Below are 21,766 nucleotides of genomic sequence, written 5' to 3'. Positions count from 1 at the left end.
TACTATATTACACCTGGTGGCTTCCCTTGGGGATCACATAATCTCCATAATTGTCCCATGACAGCTTCCTACACAGAAGCATGCATGATTATCACCAAAACAGGGGAGAAACAAACATAACATGTTAAAAGGAAATCTCAATTAAGATGCCAGTCTTGTAGAAATAAACTAATATAACATGACCACGCATACTTGGGGTACTTATGTGCTTAGATGAGAAGATATTTTCATGTAATAGTTGCCTATTTTAGTTTCTTATATAGAAATAAACAAATTCATAACAAAAATGTTTGGAAACTTGGCATAAATTACTGGATACTAATGGTTATAATGGCCAGGACTCATATCCAATGGTCAAAACAAGAACAAATGTAGATGTTCACTCAAGAGAGAGATTTTATGTGTGCATATGTGGGTGTAGCAGTCAGCTGGGAGTCAAACATCTCAGACCGATTAAAAATGGATGATACCTGAAGAACTCCCTTGGTTGTGAAGTCAAATGTAGCTGATAGCTGTCTTGTGCCATCAATCCAACTTATTATCCGCTGTCTGTGGCTATCTGCACATGCAAGTGGAGTCCACGTAAACAACATAAGCACTTCTAATAAAGGCAAAACAAGAGAGAGAGAGAGAGAGAGAGAGTACTTGTTAGGATGATCGCACAATCTTGTTTTGCCCGTATAGATTATGTCTTGAAGCTGGATCGAGTCCAGTGCTAGGCTCATCCATATAAACAATCTACATAGAGTTTGCAAATGAATGCAGTAAATAGGATATCAAGAAATTTACACGTCCAGGAAAATTGTCACACAGCTAGAGCAGCTAAAAAGTGATCAGCATATACTTTAGGATCACCTATCAGTGAAATTGCGACGCTAAGCCTTCTCTTCATACCTCCACTATACTTTCCAGCTCTTTTGTCTGCAACCCCACCATGAAACAGATTGACACTTTTCAAAGATTCTTCCACTGCCTAGAGAAACAAAATTCAGACAAAAAAATAAGGAAAAACAGATAAGCTTAATCTGCAAGCACAAAATAAATAAATGTATGTAATGACTTACTTGTCTTAATCCAGAACCTTTGAGGTTCTCAAGTCTTCCATAAAAAAGCAGATGCTCCCTTCCAGTCAGGGTTTCCCATAGTAGGCTGCAAAATGTCCCAAACTCAAGAAGTTATTTAAATTCTAAATTTATAAAGGGAAAGACCAGAAAGGAAATTTATGCCTTCTTGATAAATCAGGCATGTATCACGGCTTACTCATGCTATGGACAAACTCCCATGCTGGTATATATTTCATCCGAGTGTTGATGTCCAGACATTGAACAAAAGCCGTGCCAAAGGTTGACTTTGTCAGACCAATCATCTGTTGAAAGATATAGAGATGCCATAAACCCAAAGAATCACAAGGGCAATAACATGTAAGAATGTAGAAGTCACAGGACAACATCCACAAGGGAGAACAAAACCCAGAAATATCAACTTAGCAGACAGAGCACTACCAAAGCAGAGTGAGTAGAGTGAAACAGATGTAAACAGCTATATCTCGGGCTAAAGTGACCCAAGTTATTCACTCATGTTTTGAAATTATAAATCTCCAATAAACATTTCTGCTATATATTGGAGCAATATAACATTATTTTCTATACAAAGTTTCCAGCTAGATGTAAAGTGGTAATGAATACTGATTCCACCTGAAAATAGGGAAAAAAATATGCAGAAGGAACATTTTCATTTATTGTAAGTTAATGGAGAAGGTTCAATTAGTATACTCACCATATTAATAAAAGAGGTCTTCCCAGCAAAATTAGGGCCAAGCATACCAAAGCACTCCCCTCAAGACAAAGCAAGAGACATCCCTCTTACGGCAAACTAGAAATTCTGCCCGCGCTTTGCTGCGGAAATTTTTTCTCCACAATAATCAAAAACTGAAATGCTCTCACCCTTTCTCCACAGATAATAGATAGATGAATTATTAGCTGTACTTATATCATTTGATAATAGATTTGATAATAGATAAGCAAATTGCTTACTGCTTTATAACATTACATAGCAGAATTTTGATTGGTTTGACCAATTAAATCTCAACCTTGTTGTGTTGTACCTGTCTTTACAGTACTCTCTGAGGATTACCAACTACCCATTGAGATCTAGTACACGTTACCCAAATTTCTCGACGGTAATGAAAAAGTTCAAATTAAACTTGGCTTGAATATATCTAGCTGATGAAAAAGCAGATTGAGATTTCCTTCTTGAATATATCTACCTTAGGGGATTGATGTCAGACATCTTGGTTGCCAGATGTAAGTATCACAGTTACTCCATGCACTGCAGGTTGCTTGCTGAAGTAAAATCTGAATTTCCTCATTATGTCTGGTCATTAGTGTAATGGTTTTAGGTCATTAGCAGCTATACACATTGAAACATTTACAAAATGCATAAATTACTCTTCTAATTTAAATGTTTAGACCAATTATTATATTTAGTAATATATTAGTTGTTCAAATGACAGATTGTAAAATTTAAAGTGAACAATTACATATATGTAATTTGTGTTTGAAAGTGAGCATCTCCTAGTGTTTGGAAATTTGAACATTTACTTGCATCTCAGTTTCATTTCCAACCTTTAAGTGATGGAAATTTGAACATTTACTTGCATCTCAGTTTCACAGTTACTCCTATACCAATACAATTAGTAGAAAACAGATGTATGAGCAGTGCTATCTTATGTGTAGCGGAAAGACATCAAGGTTTTATTGATGGAATAAATGACTAGTATGATATGGAATATGTAAATAAAGGTTAAGAGAGTCAAAATCTGACAGATGTGTGTTATTATTGGCACCATCTGAACTGTGGAAATAGTTTTTTCTGAAAATTTGATGAGAAATATTTACCTGTTTAATATCTTTAGCTGTTGCATCATTACTGAAAGTATTCTCCTCTTTAGCAGTAATATGAAACACTGTAAAACACAACATTGAAACGAAGAAACTTAGTGACAAAAGATAATATCTACTATAGCATGTTAGTTGTTAAAACTGAATTTGGTTAAGCAGACGAAATGCAGGTAAGTAACTAAATTAATCAGACAAATAACATCGAAAGTAAAAGAATAGTCTTGAGATTTTTATGAATGGAAATTGAGGATCAAATTCCAGAATAGGCTTTGGAATTTGTTACAGCTGCATGCCTCTACATTTTGATTCTATTAGTTTATGTAAATTTCAATTTGAGGAAACTAAGAGTGAATTCTAGAATAGCAAATGCAACCTGAAAAAATACACTCATTGTATTACTCTTCAGAGAAAAAGCAAAACCACTGATTCCTAATGGACATAATATATTCAATTAGTCAAACTATATATTACAGATAATTTGAGATAACTCTTGTATATATTATGTCCCATGCCACAATTTGATATACAATTTGAGATAACCACTGATAATTTGACCGTCAGAATTTGAGATATTTTCATTACCATTACCCAATGCCACAGATTCAACTTTAAATTGTCCTCTACTTAATATATTATCTTCACTATCAAGTGTGACAAACCACTTGATATACTATAATAACAGAAATTGTAATGAAACAAACACCAATACGCTAAACAATGTTCATACGTAAATGAAACAAAATAAAAATTGATAAGTTATTGAAATTGATTAGCAGCTAAACAGATTGTAAATTGGAAAATATGATAAATGCAGAAAAATTACCAAGCAACAAATTCTTTAACTCTTTATGATATTACAATTAATCTTATCCTCACCAAGTCCAAGTTCTTAACTACCTGCAAAAGTAAGAGCATGTCTAAGATATAGTATTGGCGCTTCTATTAAAGAGAGCATGAAAGGTATCAAAATGATAACAGGATGTCTAACAGCTAATATTATCAAGTTTATCAATAGTTGTAAAAAGTAAGAACCTCCATTAGTAGTGATCAAAATAATTTAGGCTTCTCCAGAAGTGTGAAACCATTTTCCAAAAACTAAGTATTAAAAAACTTGGAAAAAAGATTACTTTTTCATTTATCTTGGTTGGAACTTTCATGGCTGCAATTTTGTCCTGACTCTTGTATTCATTTTGCAGGTTTCTATTGATCTCTGCAAAACAATGATCAAACAAATTCAATATCTTCGTCACTGTGAAGTAGTCATACTTTTCAACTGAGACACAGCACTAATTGAGATAAATAGAGATTAGAAATTGAGAATCAGACCTTTTACAGAGGAACAGCTTGTTCCTTGAGAGAAAAGTTCAATATCACCAAATAGTAATCAGTCTTCAATCCATGCTTTTTTCGTTCACTGTTTGATTGCTTATGTAATATATATGAGTTATGTTATATAATTGTACTAAATACATTGAAAAAGGATTTATTCAGGAAAATAAAAAAGAATGTAGAGTAAGTGTTAATATTTACCAAGAAATTTGGTGACTAAGGGAATGCATCAACATACTTTGTTTGATATGTCATAAATGATATGATTTAGTTGAATTCTGTCTGCTGAATCCGGAGGTTAATAGAGTTTGCTCGATTATCATCTTGTGACATAGGTTCTTTTGCAATCTCACCCAATTTCTGAATTTCTACATGAGTATACATGATTCAATTAGCAAAAGGCATAGCATAAACTTTTTCAAAAATTGAAGCAAATTTTTAATGAAAAAATTTGGTGATTGTAACAGTAGTAAGAGAGAAGTCATAAATATGCAAATTCAATGGACAAGAAAGCGCACCCTTCATGAAAGTAACACAACTTGTTGAGCTGGTTTGTTTCTCGTTCTTCAGAATCCGAGGTGATGATGGATTATAATGGAAATCATGAATTTCTGAAAATTTACATTTACTTATAGTTTCTAATGTCGATCAATTAAATCTAAAGTAGCCAATTTTCATTAGAACAGTGATACGAAAAAAAAAAATTTAACTTCAATGTTCAGAAGCAAATATTGAAATTAAAAATTCAGTTTGCAAATGAAGTTTCTAGAGCTGCCACAGCTTGTAGTGCATGTTTCATGAATCAAAAAAGACTAACTTTAATACAGTATGCTAAAGATCAGTGCGTGAGTCAAAAACATATGTCATTGTGAAAAACACATACCAGTAAAATAAGGGATGGGGAGACATTGGTTGTGGGATCTAATTACAGCAGCTCGCAGCCGCACACAGGAGTCATGGACCTCTTCTACATTTTGGTTGCAGAGCACATGCTAAAGTCATCCTTGCTTAGCTTGGACTCTTCACTTTTAGTAAGACACTGTTAAACATTAAGGTTTTTATTCAAACCTTCATACAAAAATATATGAAATTCAGCAACAAAAAACCCAATCAAAAGCACAAATTGACACAGCTAATAGAAGCCCAAAATATAGAACTGAAAAAAAAAAAAAACAAAACAATCAAACACGTCTCTTTCGAAACAAGCCCAGGCGCAGATAACACAGATAATCAAAATCTTCTTGAAATAGAGGGAAAACATATATAATGAGCAATAGAACAAAAGTGATAAACTAAAACCATTATCTAATAACTATATATATATATATATATATATATATATATATATATATATATATATATATATATATATATATATAACGGAACTAACTGTGGGAAGAAAAGAATAAGAATTAAGTATATAAAAAGGTCTAACTCATAGATAGAAAATCAAATAGGCTTCAAAATCGGGTACGGGATATCACACCAAGTCGACTTCATGTTCCCAGAGGTTCTTGAACAGGAAAAACCAAAATGATTATGTATGATAATGGAAAAGCAGAGAGACCGACAAAAAAAGAAATCAAACAAATTCAAACCCATCATAGAATACCTAGGATGATCAGTTTACTCAATTTTTGTTGGAATCGAGCATCAATTTCTTCCCGTCTCCTTCTTCTTCTTCTTCCTCTTCCTCCTCTTCTTCCTCTTCCTCCTCTTCTTCTTTTCTTTTCGTCTGTTTCAACAAAATTCCAAAGCAAACTGGCACCAAGACAAGAGTCAATGAACCTTCACCGTTCCGCCGCCGTCTACTGTCAAGGAGGGTGACACAGAGAGAGAGAGAGAGAGAATGAGTGAGAGAGAGAGAGAGGTCTGGGTTTTCAGTAATCGGAACACCGAATCAAGGATAAAAGGAAAAATGATATTCAATCGCCCCATCCCCAAATAGAAACATAAAAAACTGAATCGAAATCAAACACTAAAATCGATTGAACCCAGTTGAAACCCAAAACTAAAAAACGATTGACACCCTAAATTGCTTACCGATATCTAAATCGAAAATAGATCTACTGGTCGCTGCAGAGCTCCATTAATCTGGATGTGAAAGACGAAGTAGAGACTAAGGTTGATGAATCGAGAAAGTGAGAAGATGAAGGAGAGAGTGAGAATCGAAATATGACAGAGCTAACTAAGAAGGAGAGAGCGAGGCTGGTGTTTGGGCTTTTGCGGGTTAACGTTCTAGGTCGAGCTGAGAAGGACAGATCGAATTGAAAGTGATTTAATTGCAAGGGATATATGTCAAATAGCACAAGTCAAAATAACTTGGGAAATTTTAAAACAACCCCAACATTTAGACAACATTTAAATGTTGTCTGAATGTCACAATATTTTCTAGTCAATTAGGGTGTGGCTATTTGAGAGGGAAAAGGCTCAATCAACAATTTGGATATCCCTCCAAATTTGAGATAGGAAATCACCACCTTCTACAACTACACAAATGTGTTGTCTGAATGCTCACCATTTTTCCAAATTAAACCAGTATGGTTTTAGTGTATATTCAGACGACAGAAAAGAAAATTATGTCGTCTGAAAAACTCAGACGACATAAAACAAAACTTATGTCGTCTGATGCGTGTCGTCTGAAGGCCTTTTTGGCATAGTGCTCTGAATTCATGGCTGAAGGTTTTCGCAATCAAAATAAGACTTAATTGAATTCTGTGGTTAATCGACATTGTGATACTTGTATGAAGATTTGAGATAGGATTGTAACTTGATTCATAAAGCATGCTAGGATTAAATTTAATTCATTTGACCCTAAGTGAGCTGTTGAGCTAAAATACTTTCTTTTTGAGTGCTTAATTGATAATTCCATAATTTCATGGCTGTATTTGCAAAACCTCATCATTGTTTGAAAATCCAATGATCATGTGCCATAGATTTTAATGGACTAGAAAATACTAGAACTCGACTTTTGTGACTGTCAAAACTTGTATGCCATAATATGCCCTGATCTTGGATAGGATAGAAGACATTAGGGTAACCACCATAGCCAAACAAGCATGTGTCCCCAATTGTGCCCGTCGTGGGACTCTTTAGAATGAACCCCTTTGAGCCTACGTGTAATAACCTCGATTTTCAATCGAGCAATACTTGGCGGCAGTTTTATTCAATGAAGTATTCATTTCGATTTGGTGGAGATTAATTTTACGTCAAATCTCAATTGTTATTGTTGTAGCAAGGATTAATCAAATTTCCCCTACATTAATAATCAAATCCTATATTTCTGGTTTTAACACAAAGTAGTGGCAATCACTTTGTTAAAAAAAAATGGAGGCGTGCTATGTGTTTCAAGCATTAAGTAAAGTGGTGCGACACTAGTTTGCTTTTTATTATACAATTGTATAGGATTGGTGGTATACCGGCTTTGGAGGAAGAAGAAAAAAATTCATTTTTCTCTCGTTCTCTCTTTCTGCCGAAACAACACCAGATTTTTCTTCAAGCTTGTTCTCTCTCCACAAGCCATCGATCGACCCCAGACCACGTCCCACGCCTTCGCCTCCTCCTTGCGCAGCTGCCAGTGGTAGCCTTTCGCTGTCTCTTGAGCCGTACACGGCGGTGGAGCACGAGGCCGGTTTGAGCGCGTTTTGGTTCCAAATCGAGATATCTCACGCTACCGGCCACCGATCCTTGCCAAACTTCATCCTCGTGCTTGCCTCAACTTCCTGAAGCTCCCAGAAGCAGACTTACACGGCTTCGTGGCCCGTAGCAGTGGCTGCAAGTCAACCCCGACCAAGAACGAGACCGGAACTATCGATCCAAATATCTTGAGCTACAGGACGTCGTTTTGAGTGATTCTTGAACCAGTGAGTTCTTCTTGAGTTTCTTAACAACTCTTCAGAAGGAATCGAAGCCTTAAATTGAAGTTTTGACGTCGAAATCGAGCCTTGCCGGATTCTGCAAAATTCTGGAATTTTTCCGACCACCGAAGCTTTCGATCGGTATATCTCGAGCTACAGACCATATTTTTCTGTGATTCTTGAACCAGTGAGTTCTTCTTGAGTTTCTTAACAACTCTTCAGAAGGAATCGAAGCCTTAAATTGACGTTTTTACGTCGAATTGGAGCTCGCCGTTTTCTGCAGTTTCTCGCCGGATTCTGGAAATTTTCCAGTCACCTCGACTGTTCTAGGTAATTTCCGACCACTTCCTTTCGTTTTAAGACTTCATGCTAGTTATGAAAGTGGATCAACTCGTCATTTTGAACAAGTTTGTAGTTGACAACTTTTGCATCGGAGGTGGTTGACCTTCGTTGACCGCCGCGTTGACCACCCACTGACCGCCGCTTGTGGCGGCGTATTCGACCATATTTCGAGTTTTTATTATCTAGGTGATGATCTACGCATCCTTACGAGCGTTTTGATATATTACAAGGTCATTTTAGAAAACGTTGATAAATAGTGGATTTATGTTTTGACGTTACTATTTAACGTTTTTACGTTTTATCTTCGGTTTACGATCCGCTAAGATCCGACCGTCAGATTTACTTCAAATTTGAATATGTTGATCGTATGACTGTCCCGATGACTTTGTGTGGTCACGGGCGAAGATCCCACCATTGGATCTTCGTATAATTGTGAAATAGTGATTCGGAAGGCGATTCGTGAGAATCTGACCGTCGGATTTTCGTATAATTTTGAGGAGATGTTTGTTAGAGTGATTCAAGAAGATCTGACCGTTGGATCTTCGTGATAATTTTGGAGGATGATCCTAAGGGCGATCCGTGAGGATCCGACTGTTGGATCATCATATAAATTCGATCTGGCCGTTGGATCATCATTAAATTAGAATCCGACCGTTGGATTTCCGTATATGTGTGGTTTATGAATGATTGCTAAGTTAAGATCGTATCTGACTAGGTAATTGACGGTTTGAGTTAGTGGACGATTGTGGATCGTATTTTGAGCGGAATTGAAGACGCAGCGGGATTATCGAGGTGAGTAAACCTCACGTGGTTCATATTACGAACCGAGTACTTTTAATTAATTTATTTTTTGTCGTCATTGTGAACTATAGTTGGTATTAATGGGCATTCCTGTGTGAATGTCTATCTATATATATATTATTTATGTGAAATAATATGTATTGTTGAAATTGTGAGATATTATGTACTGTTATGGTTGTGTTGAGTTTATTGTTGAAAAGCAACAATATTGTGAGAGGTATTAAATTTATTGTTGAGAAACAATAAATTGTTGATTTGTTGAGATATATTGATCTGTGGAGATCAATAGGTCACGGGGGTGACCATGGCATCTATTAGTGAACCACGCCCTTGTACCGGGTAGGTGGAAACTAATAGCATTAAATCGTGAACCACGCCCTCGCGCCGGGTAGGTGGAAACGATCAGTTAGAGCTCTAGTCTGTCTGCCAAATGTTGAGTGATCTTATGAGGGTAACGGGGAGTGACTCATAAGTATATATATATATATATGAGAGTGAGAAAGTGAAGTGGTTTTGTGGTGGTCGTTGTGATTGTGATGTTTCTACATTTCTATACTTGAGTTAAAGGAAATGTATTTTAATAAATCAACAGTTCATTCTTGTTTACTCATACTAGCTGTCAAAAGCTTACCGGGTTTGGTGTTGTTGCAATCCCGGTACACTATTCAAATTGTGTAGCGGGTACTACTACAGGTCAAGAGAATCAGGAAGGTGATCGAGCTGCGTAGAGTAGCTGCAAGTGTGTTATTCTGATTTTCTATTGTGAGGTTTGTTATGCTCATTTAGAGCTTTACAATTTTACTTGTGAGAGTGAATTTGTAATAATAAACTCGAGGTCTTCGAGACTTTTTATTTGAGTGGCGAGTGGTGTGTTTGTTCTGAGAAAAAAATTCAGAACGTTTATTTGATTTAGTTGTTAAATTCATGTTTCGGATTTGAATTTGTTATTCAAAATTCGGGGCGTGACACTACGTTGAAAACCTTTGTTTCATCACCCTCACTACCCTACCATGAGCTTAGTACAAGACATCTCTACCCTTGTACTAGGGACTTAGTAGAGCATGACATATTGTGTAGGCGTGACGATGAAAGACAAATGTGGGGTGGGAAAAAACCAAGAGAGAAAAAAAAAAAAAAATTGCCGAAAAAAAAAAAAAAAGGAAAGAAAGAAACACGGCAAAAGAGAAGAAAAATTGAAAAGAAAACTCTTGGGAAATTGTTTTAATGTGGTTTTGGACTTTCAAATTTGTAGAAGGCTCAAAATTGAAAATTAGGCCTTTGTTCATTTCCATATTGGTTAGAGTGAAGGTTGGGCCCAAAACAATGATAATTGGCCCATAAAAATGGTGACATAAAGTGGTCCATATATGCTCTGCTAGGTCCTTAGAATTTTTGCACCCTTAATCTTCATTTCGAAAACCCTAGCTTAGCCTCATTACAACCTGTTTCAAGTCCTTACTTGATCCTTAAGATGGGCAGCCTTTGGTTAGTGGAATCAGGTACAAAGTCGAGCTTATAGTTTAGGTCCATTTGTGCACTTAGTCATTTCTGGAGGTTTTTAAAAATTCTTCACAAAATGCTTTTATTGATGAAATATGCAAGCTGTTTGTTGCCTTACAATTTGTTCTCTTGCATATACTTGAGTGTGAAGCTTTTAAGCATAGCCATTTCTGAGAGAAAAATAGAGAGTATGCCTTGTGAGTTTGGATTGGACTTGTTCGAAACATGCTATCATTCACTGTATAACTTAAGTTCTCCATATCTTACTTAGTCATATGAGTGTCACACGTTTATTAACCTTGGAATTATCTAGATCTATGTGATTTTGATTAAGTGTTTAAACGTGAAAGCCATGAGTTTGGAGTCTCTGAGACAACAGTTAGGGGTAGTAGAGTCTTTTACTTACTTTTTGTTGAGTCTTTGTTTTGTTTTGTGTTTTGATTTATCTAAGGGACTAGCAAAATCTAAGTGTGGGGGAATTTGATAGGAGCATTTTAATGTGATATTTTAATAGTTAATTCCTCACATTTTGCTTGGTTAATTCCTTAACGAATCAATTTTTAATTCAATTTTTATTTTTAGGTACATTGGAGTAGATGATGATGAAATAAGTGTTAGGTCCATAAAATGATGGAGAAAAATGGAAATGCACTAAAAAGGTCAACTTTACACATTTTCCTACTCCGGCTAGGAGAAACCAAGCCAAGCAAGGAAGAAGGAGCGATCACCTGACCAAATGAACTTCAAATGAGCTGCAACCTTCCAGATCCATTCTAGACATCCTAAGAAACATTTCTTATGAAGAGTGCAAGAGCCAAATAGAAGTGGAAGACCTTCAAACAGTCAGCCCAATTTTCTGCAGAAGCAAAATTGGAAAACTGGACTTATAAGGAGTCCAGCAGTGATTCCGACCCATAGGAATGAAAAAAAGTTCTGAAACTTTGACAGCATGATCTACACTCATGGTGGATCATTTCATATGAATAAGTCAAGGGAAAAATTTGAAGTCTTGGTGGAGAATTAATTGAAGGAAAAATGAGCAAAAAGTGAATAAAACCTAACAAATTCCATTAAGTGTTTAAGTATTCAAACCTAATAAATTTCATTAGTGTTTAAATATTCAAACCTAACAAATTCCATTAATGTTTAAATGCTCAAACCTAACCCATCATCATTTATTTAAGGCCAAATAGTTTTGCTTGGTAGCCTATAAATAGAGGCTACAACAAAGAAGAAAAACACATTCCTTCATCCATTTCATCTTCTTTGTCTCTCCATTTCATTTCCATTTTCCATTTCATTTTCTAGTTCTTAGTTTCATTTCCTTCCACTCTCTAGTCTTCTACTTCTGCATTTTCAAGTAAAGAGGAGAAGAAGAAGGAGCCATGAAGATCATATCCTCCATCGTCCACCTTGAAGGCTTGCTTCCAAGATTTAAGATTCCAACGTTTCAAGCTCTCCATCTCCATCTCCAACTCACGGTGTAATTCTATCTTTTTCCTTGTAACTTCTTTTGGTTTTCTTTGTTTGGATTTGTAGAACTATGAATTTTTGTTAACAAGTAATGTTAAGGGCAAAGTTTAAAACCCCTCTCTATGTTTGGATAAAAGTTGTGATTTCTTTGTGTTGATTTTTATGTTGCTTATGTGAGATTGCAATTGATTTTGGATTATAGAAAACTTTTATATGTATGTGTTCTTTGGCGGCCAACTTAGGATATATGCATGTAATTGAAGCTAGATTTAAGTAGTAAAGGCTTTGGACAAAAGTCGAAATCAATTAAAGAGGATTGCAAATAGGTTAACTTATTCATAACTAGGTTGTGCACTTTGGTTGATATCCTTTCTTTGTTCTTCATGCATTGAATGTGTTATTGATTAGCTAGCTTTCTAGACTATGATTGCATGTTCAATAGGATTGATTTAGGTGCTTTCACTTAGATTAATTATTCAAGGAAAGTAAAATATGGGAAATCGTTTGCTTACTAACGTTTCACATGGTCAACTTATTTCTCATGACATAGATAATCAACTATAGGAATTGTAATTGGATTTCATTCATATGATTGTGGTTTTGATCTTTGTTCCTTGCGTTCCACCCTTGTAAATCTGTTTTTACATTTTCTTTATTTCATTTAATTTTAATTCCAATTCTATAATCCCAAAACCCCCTTATTTGTGTTCACTTGTATATATTTCTATTCTTTATATTATTTTTGTAAATAATACTTTATTATTTTAATTCTTTATTTGTTTTTGCAATTACATGTGTACCCTCAATCCCCGGCTAGAACGATCCCTACTTATTCTATACTAACAACTACATTTTGCAGGGTTAAATTGTGCGCTACTTTTAGCGTGTCAATTTTTGGCGCCGTTGCCGGAGATTGACACGTGCTACTTTTAGCCTATCAGTCTTGCGAAGGTAGTAGTTCCTGATCCTAAAAGGGTTAAGATAGGACCGAAAACCTGTGCCTGCAATTTGTATACATTGTGATAGTTAATCAGCAATTGGAAGGGCACGGAGTAATATGTATAATGGTAAGTCTCGACATATACATCGACGACATAATACCGTAAGACAACTGCTCTCTAATGGTATAATTACCATTGAATATATAAAGTCGAAAGATAATTTAGCGGATCCGTTTACCAAAGGTTTGACTAGAGAGCAAGTTTGTAAATCATCAAAGGGAATGGGATTGAAGCCTATGAATTAAAAGTCTTCATGATGGACACCCAACCTAGTTGGCTGGAGATCCCAAGATCTAGGTTGAAAGGGACAACTAAATCATGTCTGACTTAAGTGGAAGCACTGTGGAGATAATATCTCCTACCCATTCCTATGATGAAACAGTGCTATGTCTGCAATAATGTGAATTAGGCTAAGTTTAGCTTTTAATGATTCCTATGACTTGAAATCTCAAGTGGAGTATAGCAGAATACTCTACAGAAGGAAGTCACCTATATCAATGTGAAATGAGGCCGTTTCTTTGAGAATTTTGGGCGAAATTCTCTAAATCATTGGTGAATACCGGGTATTGTCCATGGCCGGAAGGACACAACCGTATAACCAGATGTGTCTGGAAAGATATTATGTGTTTACTATTGTCTTGGTTTACACGAACGGCCGAATAGTTCAAGACAACACGTTCACTATTTAGCTAGTAAACCCGATAGTATATCACTAGGGAAGGTTCAAAGCTAAAAGTCACCTATCCTGATATGATATCTTACCAACCATTCTCTCTCAAGTGTCTGCATTTCAATTTTCATTCATGTGGGGGATTGTTAGTAAATTTAATCCAAAGATTAAATTAATTTGAATGAAAATTCAAATTGATAATTCTGATATATATATGGAAGAAGTAACTGATCATTCTATCCAAAGGTTACAACCTTTCAAACTAAAAGCAACATAGAAGTTGCTGTGCAGAAAGGTATGTCCTTTCAATTAGATGCATCAAACTCATATATAAAGAGAAGCAATCCCACCACTTGATATCCAATTTTTGCATCAGAAATTTTTTTCAGTATTCAAAAAACTTTCTGCATATCACATTAGAGTTTAAGAGATTGAGAGAGAAAATCACAATCTGCGTTCGTTGATCCTCAAGATTGTAGTGCTTCTTCTAGAGGAAAGTTTGATCGTTGTACTCCTGGGAGACGTTTGCCAATAACCCTTCAAGCACCGACAAGGAGGCAATTTCGTCTTAAGGGGATAGAACCAAGTTCTAGCTTCGATCACAATCTGTAAAGTTTTGCTTCCTTTGTCCTAGTCTGGAATTTTAACTCTATATTTATCTTTTAGATATAGCAATTTGTGAATTAGTTCTCCAACATCAGTTGCCAAGGAAACGCACAATTTCTGGTTAGTCTGTTTAGTATTACGAGCAGTAGTTGGAACAAAACATGCAATACATTTAGGAACCGGCAATTGTGGAGAAATGCAGTGAGCTGTCAAAGCAATTGTTTTACAGTCAACTTGCTAGGTTATACTTCTGAGATTCTTTGTCTAAGTGTCAATTTTATTTTACTTATCTGCCTGGTAGGAAGCCTAAAGTAGATATCATGAAAAAAAGTTTCAAAATTCAACCAATTTTTTGTTTTTTAAGTCATAGTTGTGCTTTCGAGTTGTGCCATTCATTTACGCAAAATGATATATATGTCAGAACATGCATGGTAGGTTTTTAAACATTTGTTCACCTTCTTAATCTCCTAGAAAGCTATTAGTTAGTTAAGAAGCCACTGGGTACATAATACATTTTCCACAGTTTCTTTTCACTTTTGATCAATGAAGATTGTGCATTTTGTCTCAAATTTCATTATATTCCTATAGTATAAACAAACAGCTTCATTTTTGTAAGTTCATTGTTTAAGTGATGTGCAGAACATATTTGTTAGATAGCCCTCTCATCAGTCTCGCTCATTATGTTTGGGACAATTCTTGAGCCACTTCATTTAATGGTGGGCTCTAAATTTACATATGACTAATGACATCTGCATTAACTACTAATGTTTGAAAATTCTGGATCAACATTTGATTCCTTAATTCTTGCATCATTAATGTGTTGACATTTGCCAAGAAATGCATCATAAGATAGAATTCAGCTGAGTAGTCTGCATGTGCATATTGTACATACATTTTCTAGCAGGTAAGTTAGACTTGGATAACTATCAATGAATTGGATTCAGACCAATGAGTGATGAAATGTTTTGTCCTGCAGGATGCAGATACTCTGAAGCAGAAGCTGTTGACGAGAAGTTAATGTAGTTGCTTGCAGCTCCCGGCTGAGTGTGCCATTCTTGAAAGAGTGGTCTACAAGAACAAGAACTAGCATAGACGTTCCTCTTACTTCCAGTACCTAATGAAGGTCTACAACTTCTACACCCTGTTTATGATTGTGAATTATTTATGTAGAATTTTGCATAGAAAATTGAGAAGTGAAGGGACAAACAAGTCTGAAACAACTAGATACAATCTCTTTTAAAAGACTAACAAAAGTTGAGAGAACTGTGAACGACTAAAGAGTTAAAGGCATCCACCGCCAAACAAGTAAAAGGTGAGAGAACAGTAATGGGAAGGCTTTTTACGAAATTTGAGCATCTCCGAGCGAATGACCATGATTTGCCAAACTGTATTAGAATGAGTTAGATTTCAAACTTAGCTGTCTTTGTAGTTTGCATGACCATTTTTAAATATAAGATGATGAGAACTTTAATTTTGATTTTTTTTTTTTCCTTTCACACCTTGCCTATTAATTCTAACTTCTAAGGTTATTACTCATTTACTCTGTTGTTTGGTAGCTTAGAAAATTGATGGAACACAAAGAAGGAAAAGATTTCAATAAACATTAAGTAATCCAAATAGCAGCAATTAGATAATTTTAGGTTGCTAAGCTTATTACAATATTAAGTTTTTTTATTTTTATTTTTTAATTTGTTAATTTTTTATGTGTATGCATGTAGATCAAGTAGAAGGGATTTCAGGCTTTTACAATCAACAAATCAGAATCGCATTGCTTGAGTGGTTCTAATTTTAGTTTATTAGAAGTAATTAGTTCATCTACGATATTTTTATAAGTTTATGAACAAATTATTATCAATGTATCTTAGTTTAATTATGTGTAAATAGTGTAAAATAAATGTGATAGTTTTATCAATGTTGTAAATTTAATTAATTTTAATTTTAATTTTAATTCAATCAAATATAAAATAAGTATATGATAAACATCATAATATCATAAACAACCCAAGATGAAAATAGTGAAAAATTATTAAGCATAAGTCATAATTGGGAGGAAGGCTGAAATAAACTAATGAAATAGGAGAAAGGAACTTTTTTTTTTTTTTTTTGATAAAAGAGAGAGGAACATTTGGGAAATGGAATTAATTTATTTTTATTATTCACGTACGTCTCGGTTGGGAAAAAAGCTGAAATAAACGACATGGATACATATATATAAACTCTTTAATCGAACATAGGAAGTGCACCACAACTGTCGAATACAGGGAAATGAAAAGATTGATGACGAAACTTGCTCCTAATTAATAATAAAAACTACTAAAAACATTCACATCACACGCGGAGACTCGGTAGCTTTACTGCTCTTGCTCGTATGCATTATTGGTAAGGTTCTTTCATTGGACAACCCCTTTCTTTATTTTGGACGTCTCTCTTCTTCTTCCTCTTCACTGTTACCTGTAATTAATGGATGTAAACAGCATAGGTTAAGATATGCTTTATTCAAAAGAAACAGTAGCAAATTACTGAACTTGACAATAGAGATTAAGCTTAATTACCAGGAGGCAAGTAAGCTCATTATCTAGTAGCCGTAACGAGGAGGAGGAGAAGGAGGTGGGGTCTCAAAGAAATGACCACTAGGAAGCTTGTAAGGCTTGTGTGGTGGTGGTGGAGATTTTGGTGGATAATGGGGATGCTTAGGCGGCGAGTACACCGGAGGCTTAGGTGGTGACTTAGGAGGGTAATGGGGGTGCTTAGGAGGGGAGTACACCGGAGGCTTTGGTGGTGACTTTGGTGGATAATGGGGATGCTTAGGCGGCGAGTAGACCGGAGGCTTAGGTGGTGATTTGGGAGGGTAATAGGGGTGCTTAGGAGGGGAGTAAACAGGAGGCTTTGGTGGTGACTTTGGTGGATAATGAGGATGCTTAGGAGGCGAGTCCACCGGCGGTGTGGGTGATGGTGGTGACTTTGGTGGGTAATGAGGATGCTTTGGTGGAGAGTACACCGGAGGCTTAGGCGGTGACTTGGGAGGATAGTGAGGATGATGGGGTGGTGCGTAGTGCACTGGCGGCGATGGTGGTGGCGGAGACTTGTAGTGGTAAGGAGGAGAGGCAGGTGGTGGAAGAGAGGAGTAAGGGTAATTTGCCGAGGTTTGCGAAGCGAGAGCGACTATTGCCACTAGAAGACTCAAAACTAGAGAGGTCCCCATTTTCCCCATCCTGTTGGGTTAAGAGATGGGATTTTGGTTTTCTGCTCTATATGCAACGCCTCTGCAACCTTTATATAGCTTTGGTCTTTACCCATCCAATCAAACTAGGGTAAAATAATAATCATCATGTGCCAAAATTACATTGATTGGATGGAAGCTGCGAAACTTGAACTGTTGGAAGACTAAGACCTAGCTACCGATTACGTACATACAATACAGTGCCATAGATAAAAAAGAGCAATTCTTCCATGGAAAATTCTGCTATCCACCCGGGATGGATTTCCACATGGGCATCTTCACCGTTGATTTCTGGCTGAGTGGGTCCGGAGCAACGATGGCCTTCCATTTCCTGTTATTGTGAGCTGGTCGTTAACGTTAGTGTGAGTCTGTGAAAAAAAAAGGGGACCCAGGTTTACGGGTAGAAACAGATGGAGGGGGATAAAGGTGATCCAGGTTTACTACTTCTTTTCATTTGAGTTGTTTCAACCAATGTTTTAAATATCGGTATTTTCATATCTATCGGTACTTTGAAAAAGTGAGATATTGGATATATCGGGGATACAGTGTACGAAAATATCGTTTTTGAAAAAAGTCAATTTATTAGAAATTTAGAACTACATATAAATACATAAGAATGTCAACTTCTTCTACATCCAAAAAGAGACTCTAGGCTGTTGAAAAGCCGCTCGCTGGTCTTCGAAAATGCAATAATCAGACCAAGACATATGACCCATATAGTGCGAATTGTAGTGATGAACATGATAGTTATAGATCTCTTTAGAGCTGCCGACTGTTTCCCCTATAAGGGGATAATAAGGATGAACCTAACTAGATGACTGATCATATACTTCTCCATATTGATTATATCCATAAGCATGCATCATAACCAAATTGATTGTTGTCTTCATGAGATTCATTTGAGATCCCACTGCGCTCTGTGCCTAAACTGATAGAGTCAAAACTTAAGGCAATTGAAGAAACATCAGATTGGGTACTTTGATCATCAGTTGCACCTCTAGTCCTCCTCCCATATCGGGTCTTCTCTTGAGCACCATGACCAGCTGTTCTCACTCCGTGGTCTTCATCTTGGGTGGCATGATCAAAATTACCTTCACAGGTAAATTGGAATCCTCCATCCACAGAAGATTGTCCATATTCATATCTTTCACCTCCACCACCTGTTCCGCTTCCACCATCTCCACCATCATCAGAACTATCTGGAATTGCTGTACCACCCCACGCATCATCACTATCTGAATTATCTTCTGGGTTTTTAACAACTTCTTCAGATAAGACTCTCTCTACGTTGATTCCAGCATTAGCTGCAGTTTCTACAACTTGTGGAAGAGGTCTTCCAGCTTCATTATCGAGGTGTGCAGGCATAATCCAATTTCTATGGGAAATTGGTAGGAAATTTCCTTCCCTGATCAATTTGGGGCCCTTTGTATAGTTTTATAAACATTGCACTTAATAAAATAAAATCAATAAAAAAGATGAATTACATTTAACTATTTAACCGTCTGTAGTTTGCTTCATATCATATATCACTTTCTATTTTTAATTATGTTGATCCACTAAAACAAGAGACAACTTCCAAAAAAAAATTTCAGGTTTAAGACACAGAGTCACAGACTACACAGTAGCTTCGTTATTCCTCACTTTTTCAAGATGCATAGCCAAAATTTAATACTCCGTACTCTGCACTCTCTTCTCATCATGTCATCCATATATGGTTCCTTGACTTCTTTCTGCAATGTCATTTGGCCTCATTTGAATAATTGAACCTTTATAGCTTTATCTTCTTTCTATTATTCAACTACAGAGTTACAAACTGCATACAGAGTTACAAAAATAGTCACAGACTACACAGTACCAAATCTCTCCTCACACAGATTTGCATTTAGACTTTTAGAGAATTACTTCTCACCCAAAATCGCCTTGAGGGTATTTATCCAATTCTCCTCGATCACCTAGATTCGCCTTGGGGGGATTTTTTTCCTCACCTAGATTCGCCTTGAGGGGATTTTCTACTCACCTAGATTCACCTTGAGGGGATTTCTCCTCACTCAAATTTGCCTTTAGGAAATCTCTCTTCACACAGATTTTCATTTAGAGAATTACTGAGTTTTTTTTTTTTTACCTCAAATTTTACAGATATTTCTTCACTTTATCGGGATATATCGCAAATATCTAATATATCGGGGATATTTGACGATGTCGGAGAAATTTCGCAGAAACGGTGACAGATAAGATATTTACCCCCTAGATATATCGGTCAATCGAAAAAAGGAGATATCGGGGGATATATCGGAAATATCGCAGAGATTTAGAACCTTAGTTTCAACCAATGGCAGCATAGTGAGAAGGGTCTCGCCCTAGTGTCCCTACGCACTAATTAATTTTCAGATTATTTTGATCACCGCTAGAATGAGGAAATACAAGTTTCCCCAAGTCTCCAACTTCAAATCCAGGAACATGGATGGTGAGCTGTTTGGACCAGAATTTTAATAATTTCTTGAAGAATTATTAAGTCCAATTTTCAAACAGAACTAAGAATGAAGTAGCTAGGGATGGCTCTCATGGACTTATCTTCGATCCAGTCAAATTATTTCGACTGGTTTGCATCTTTTGCCCATTGACGTCCCCATAAACATGTAATTATTGAATTTCATGTAAAAATAGCCAGTTCTAACCTAAACTTAATTACTTCTTCTTTGTACGGGGGACAATCATTATACCCCTTTCATATCAAACAAGAAGATAGTGACAGTACCCACAGTGGTACATAGAAAAAAGACCCACTCAGTGTACAATTAGATACCTGGATAAAGCGAGATCCCCCTATGGTACTACGTCGGAGGCGGTAGAAAGATCCGACCCTCCCAACCTAACTGTCACCCAGTGGATCTAGTGGCCTAGAGACCTCAATTGGTGTACAACTAGAGACACTGAGAATTAAGTCGACAAGATAAAGATGAAATGCTTAAAACTAGATGCACAAAAGTGCCTAGACTGTCCTTGACAATAGGGAATTATTGAAAAAACAAAGACTAAAGAAAACTAGACAAAGGCCGGGCCCAAAAAAACCCAACCCAAACTTCAACCCATAATGGCCCACAGCCAGTGCCACACCCCAGAAAATCAAACCCAAAAGGTGAGCCGTCCCTAACCCTTCCCGGCCCTAGACCAGTCTCGCCGCGCCTCCACCCTGTCTTCACCACTGATGTCGGATAGAAAAGACGTCGTCACCGCCGGTCCCCATAGCAAGAAACGCCATCAATCACCATCCCTTTCCCACACCAGGCCGCACCCTGCACTCTGCGCCATAACCAAACCGGCAATCCGATCACCGCCGACAACCAGTCGAGCAACATGTGATCCATTCCATCGAAGTGGCCCTCCGAATTCCGACCGTCACCAGACGCCGCTACTCCCTGGCAGAGCCCCGAGTCCAGTTCGATTCCAATCTGCAGCCACAGCTCAACTACTCCTTTCACTGAGAAAGAGAGGGTAGGACATCCCCGGATCTCCTCCTCCAAGCCTGAAACACAGCCTCAATTACCCGTCCGGCCGCACCCAACGTGCGTTGGCTAGGCTAGAGGTCGTCGCCATTGTCGGGGTGTAGCCGGACAGGTGCTAGCACAGTGACGGCAGCTAGAGTGACTGAATAGTCACTAGGGTTTGTCACTGTTAGTTTGATCGGGTCTCTAAAATAAAGAGTTTGTTAAACTCGTTATGCAGCATATTATTATACCTACTTCACCTTTTTTTTTTTTTATCATTTCATGTACCTTTTGCAGTGAAAAAAAAAAAAAAAAGAGATCCACCTGAAATTTATCATGAGGACAAACTTAGGATAGTACCTTTTCAAAAATTTAAATTTCAAATCAAGTAACATAATGTTACTTGTTAAATATAAGGTCGATAATATTGGTATCTAACATGTGCTACCATATGAGGCTGAACATATTTGTCGAAAAATTGATATGATGGCATGCAGATGCTTGGTTGAATCGAGGAACAATATATTAGTTATGATCACACACACGTGTTTGGTTGAACAAATTTTCATTCTATATATAGAA

General features: G+C 36.6%; 1 protein-coding gene and 1 long non-coding RNA gene across 2 annotated transcripts; both read right to left on the bottom strand.

The window, feature by feature from the left end:
- Positions 1 to 233: 233 nt before the first annotated feature.
- Positions 234 to 5,333, bottom strand: LOC133740239 (uncharacterized). Its single transcript, XR_009861082.1, has 13 exons — positions 5,113 to 5,333; positions 4,748 to 4,840; positions 4,227 to 4,597; positions 4,028 to 4,110; positions 3,724 to 3,797; positions 2,898 to 2,965; positions 2,267 to 2,373; positions 1,777 to 1,944; positions 1,261 to 1,366; positions 1,065 to 1,149; positions 895 to 973; positions 646 to 738; positions 234 to 559 (listed from the first exon to the last, which is right to left on the bottom strand). It is a non-coding gene; the product is annotated as an uncharacterized LOC133740239 (long non-coding RNA).
- An 11,270-nt stretch (positions 5,334 to 16,603) lies between these two features.
- Positions 16,604 to 17,734, bottom strand: LOC133739223 (extensin-2-like). Its single transcript, XM_062166961.1, has 2 exons — positions 17,032 to 17,734; positions 16,604 to 16,930 (listed from the first exon to the last, which is right to left on the bottom strand). The coding sequence occupies exon 1, from the start codon at positions 17,688 to 17,690 to the stop codon at positions 17,055 to 17,057; it is 636 nt and encodes a 211-aa protein (XP_062022945.1). The 5' UTR covers positions 17,691 to 17,734; the 3' UTR covers positions 16,604 to 16,930; positions 17,032 to 17,054.
- Between the last annotated feature and the right edge of the window lie 4,032 nt (positions 17,735 to 21,766).

The sequence above is a fragment of the Rosa rugosa genome, chromosome 3 (genome assembly GCF_958449725.1).
Source record: "Rosa rugosa chromosome 3, drRosRugo1.1, whole genome shotgun sequence".
Lineage (NCBI taxonomy): Eukaryota > Viridiplantae > Streptophyta > Magnoliopsida > Rosales > Rosaceae > Rosa > Rosa rugosa.
The sequence above is the reverse complement of the archived record's forward strand: the minus strand, read 5'-3'. Positions and strand labels throughout refer to the sequence as shown.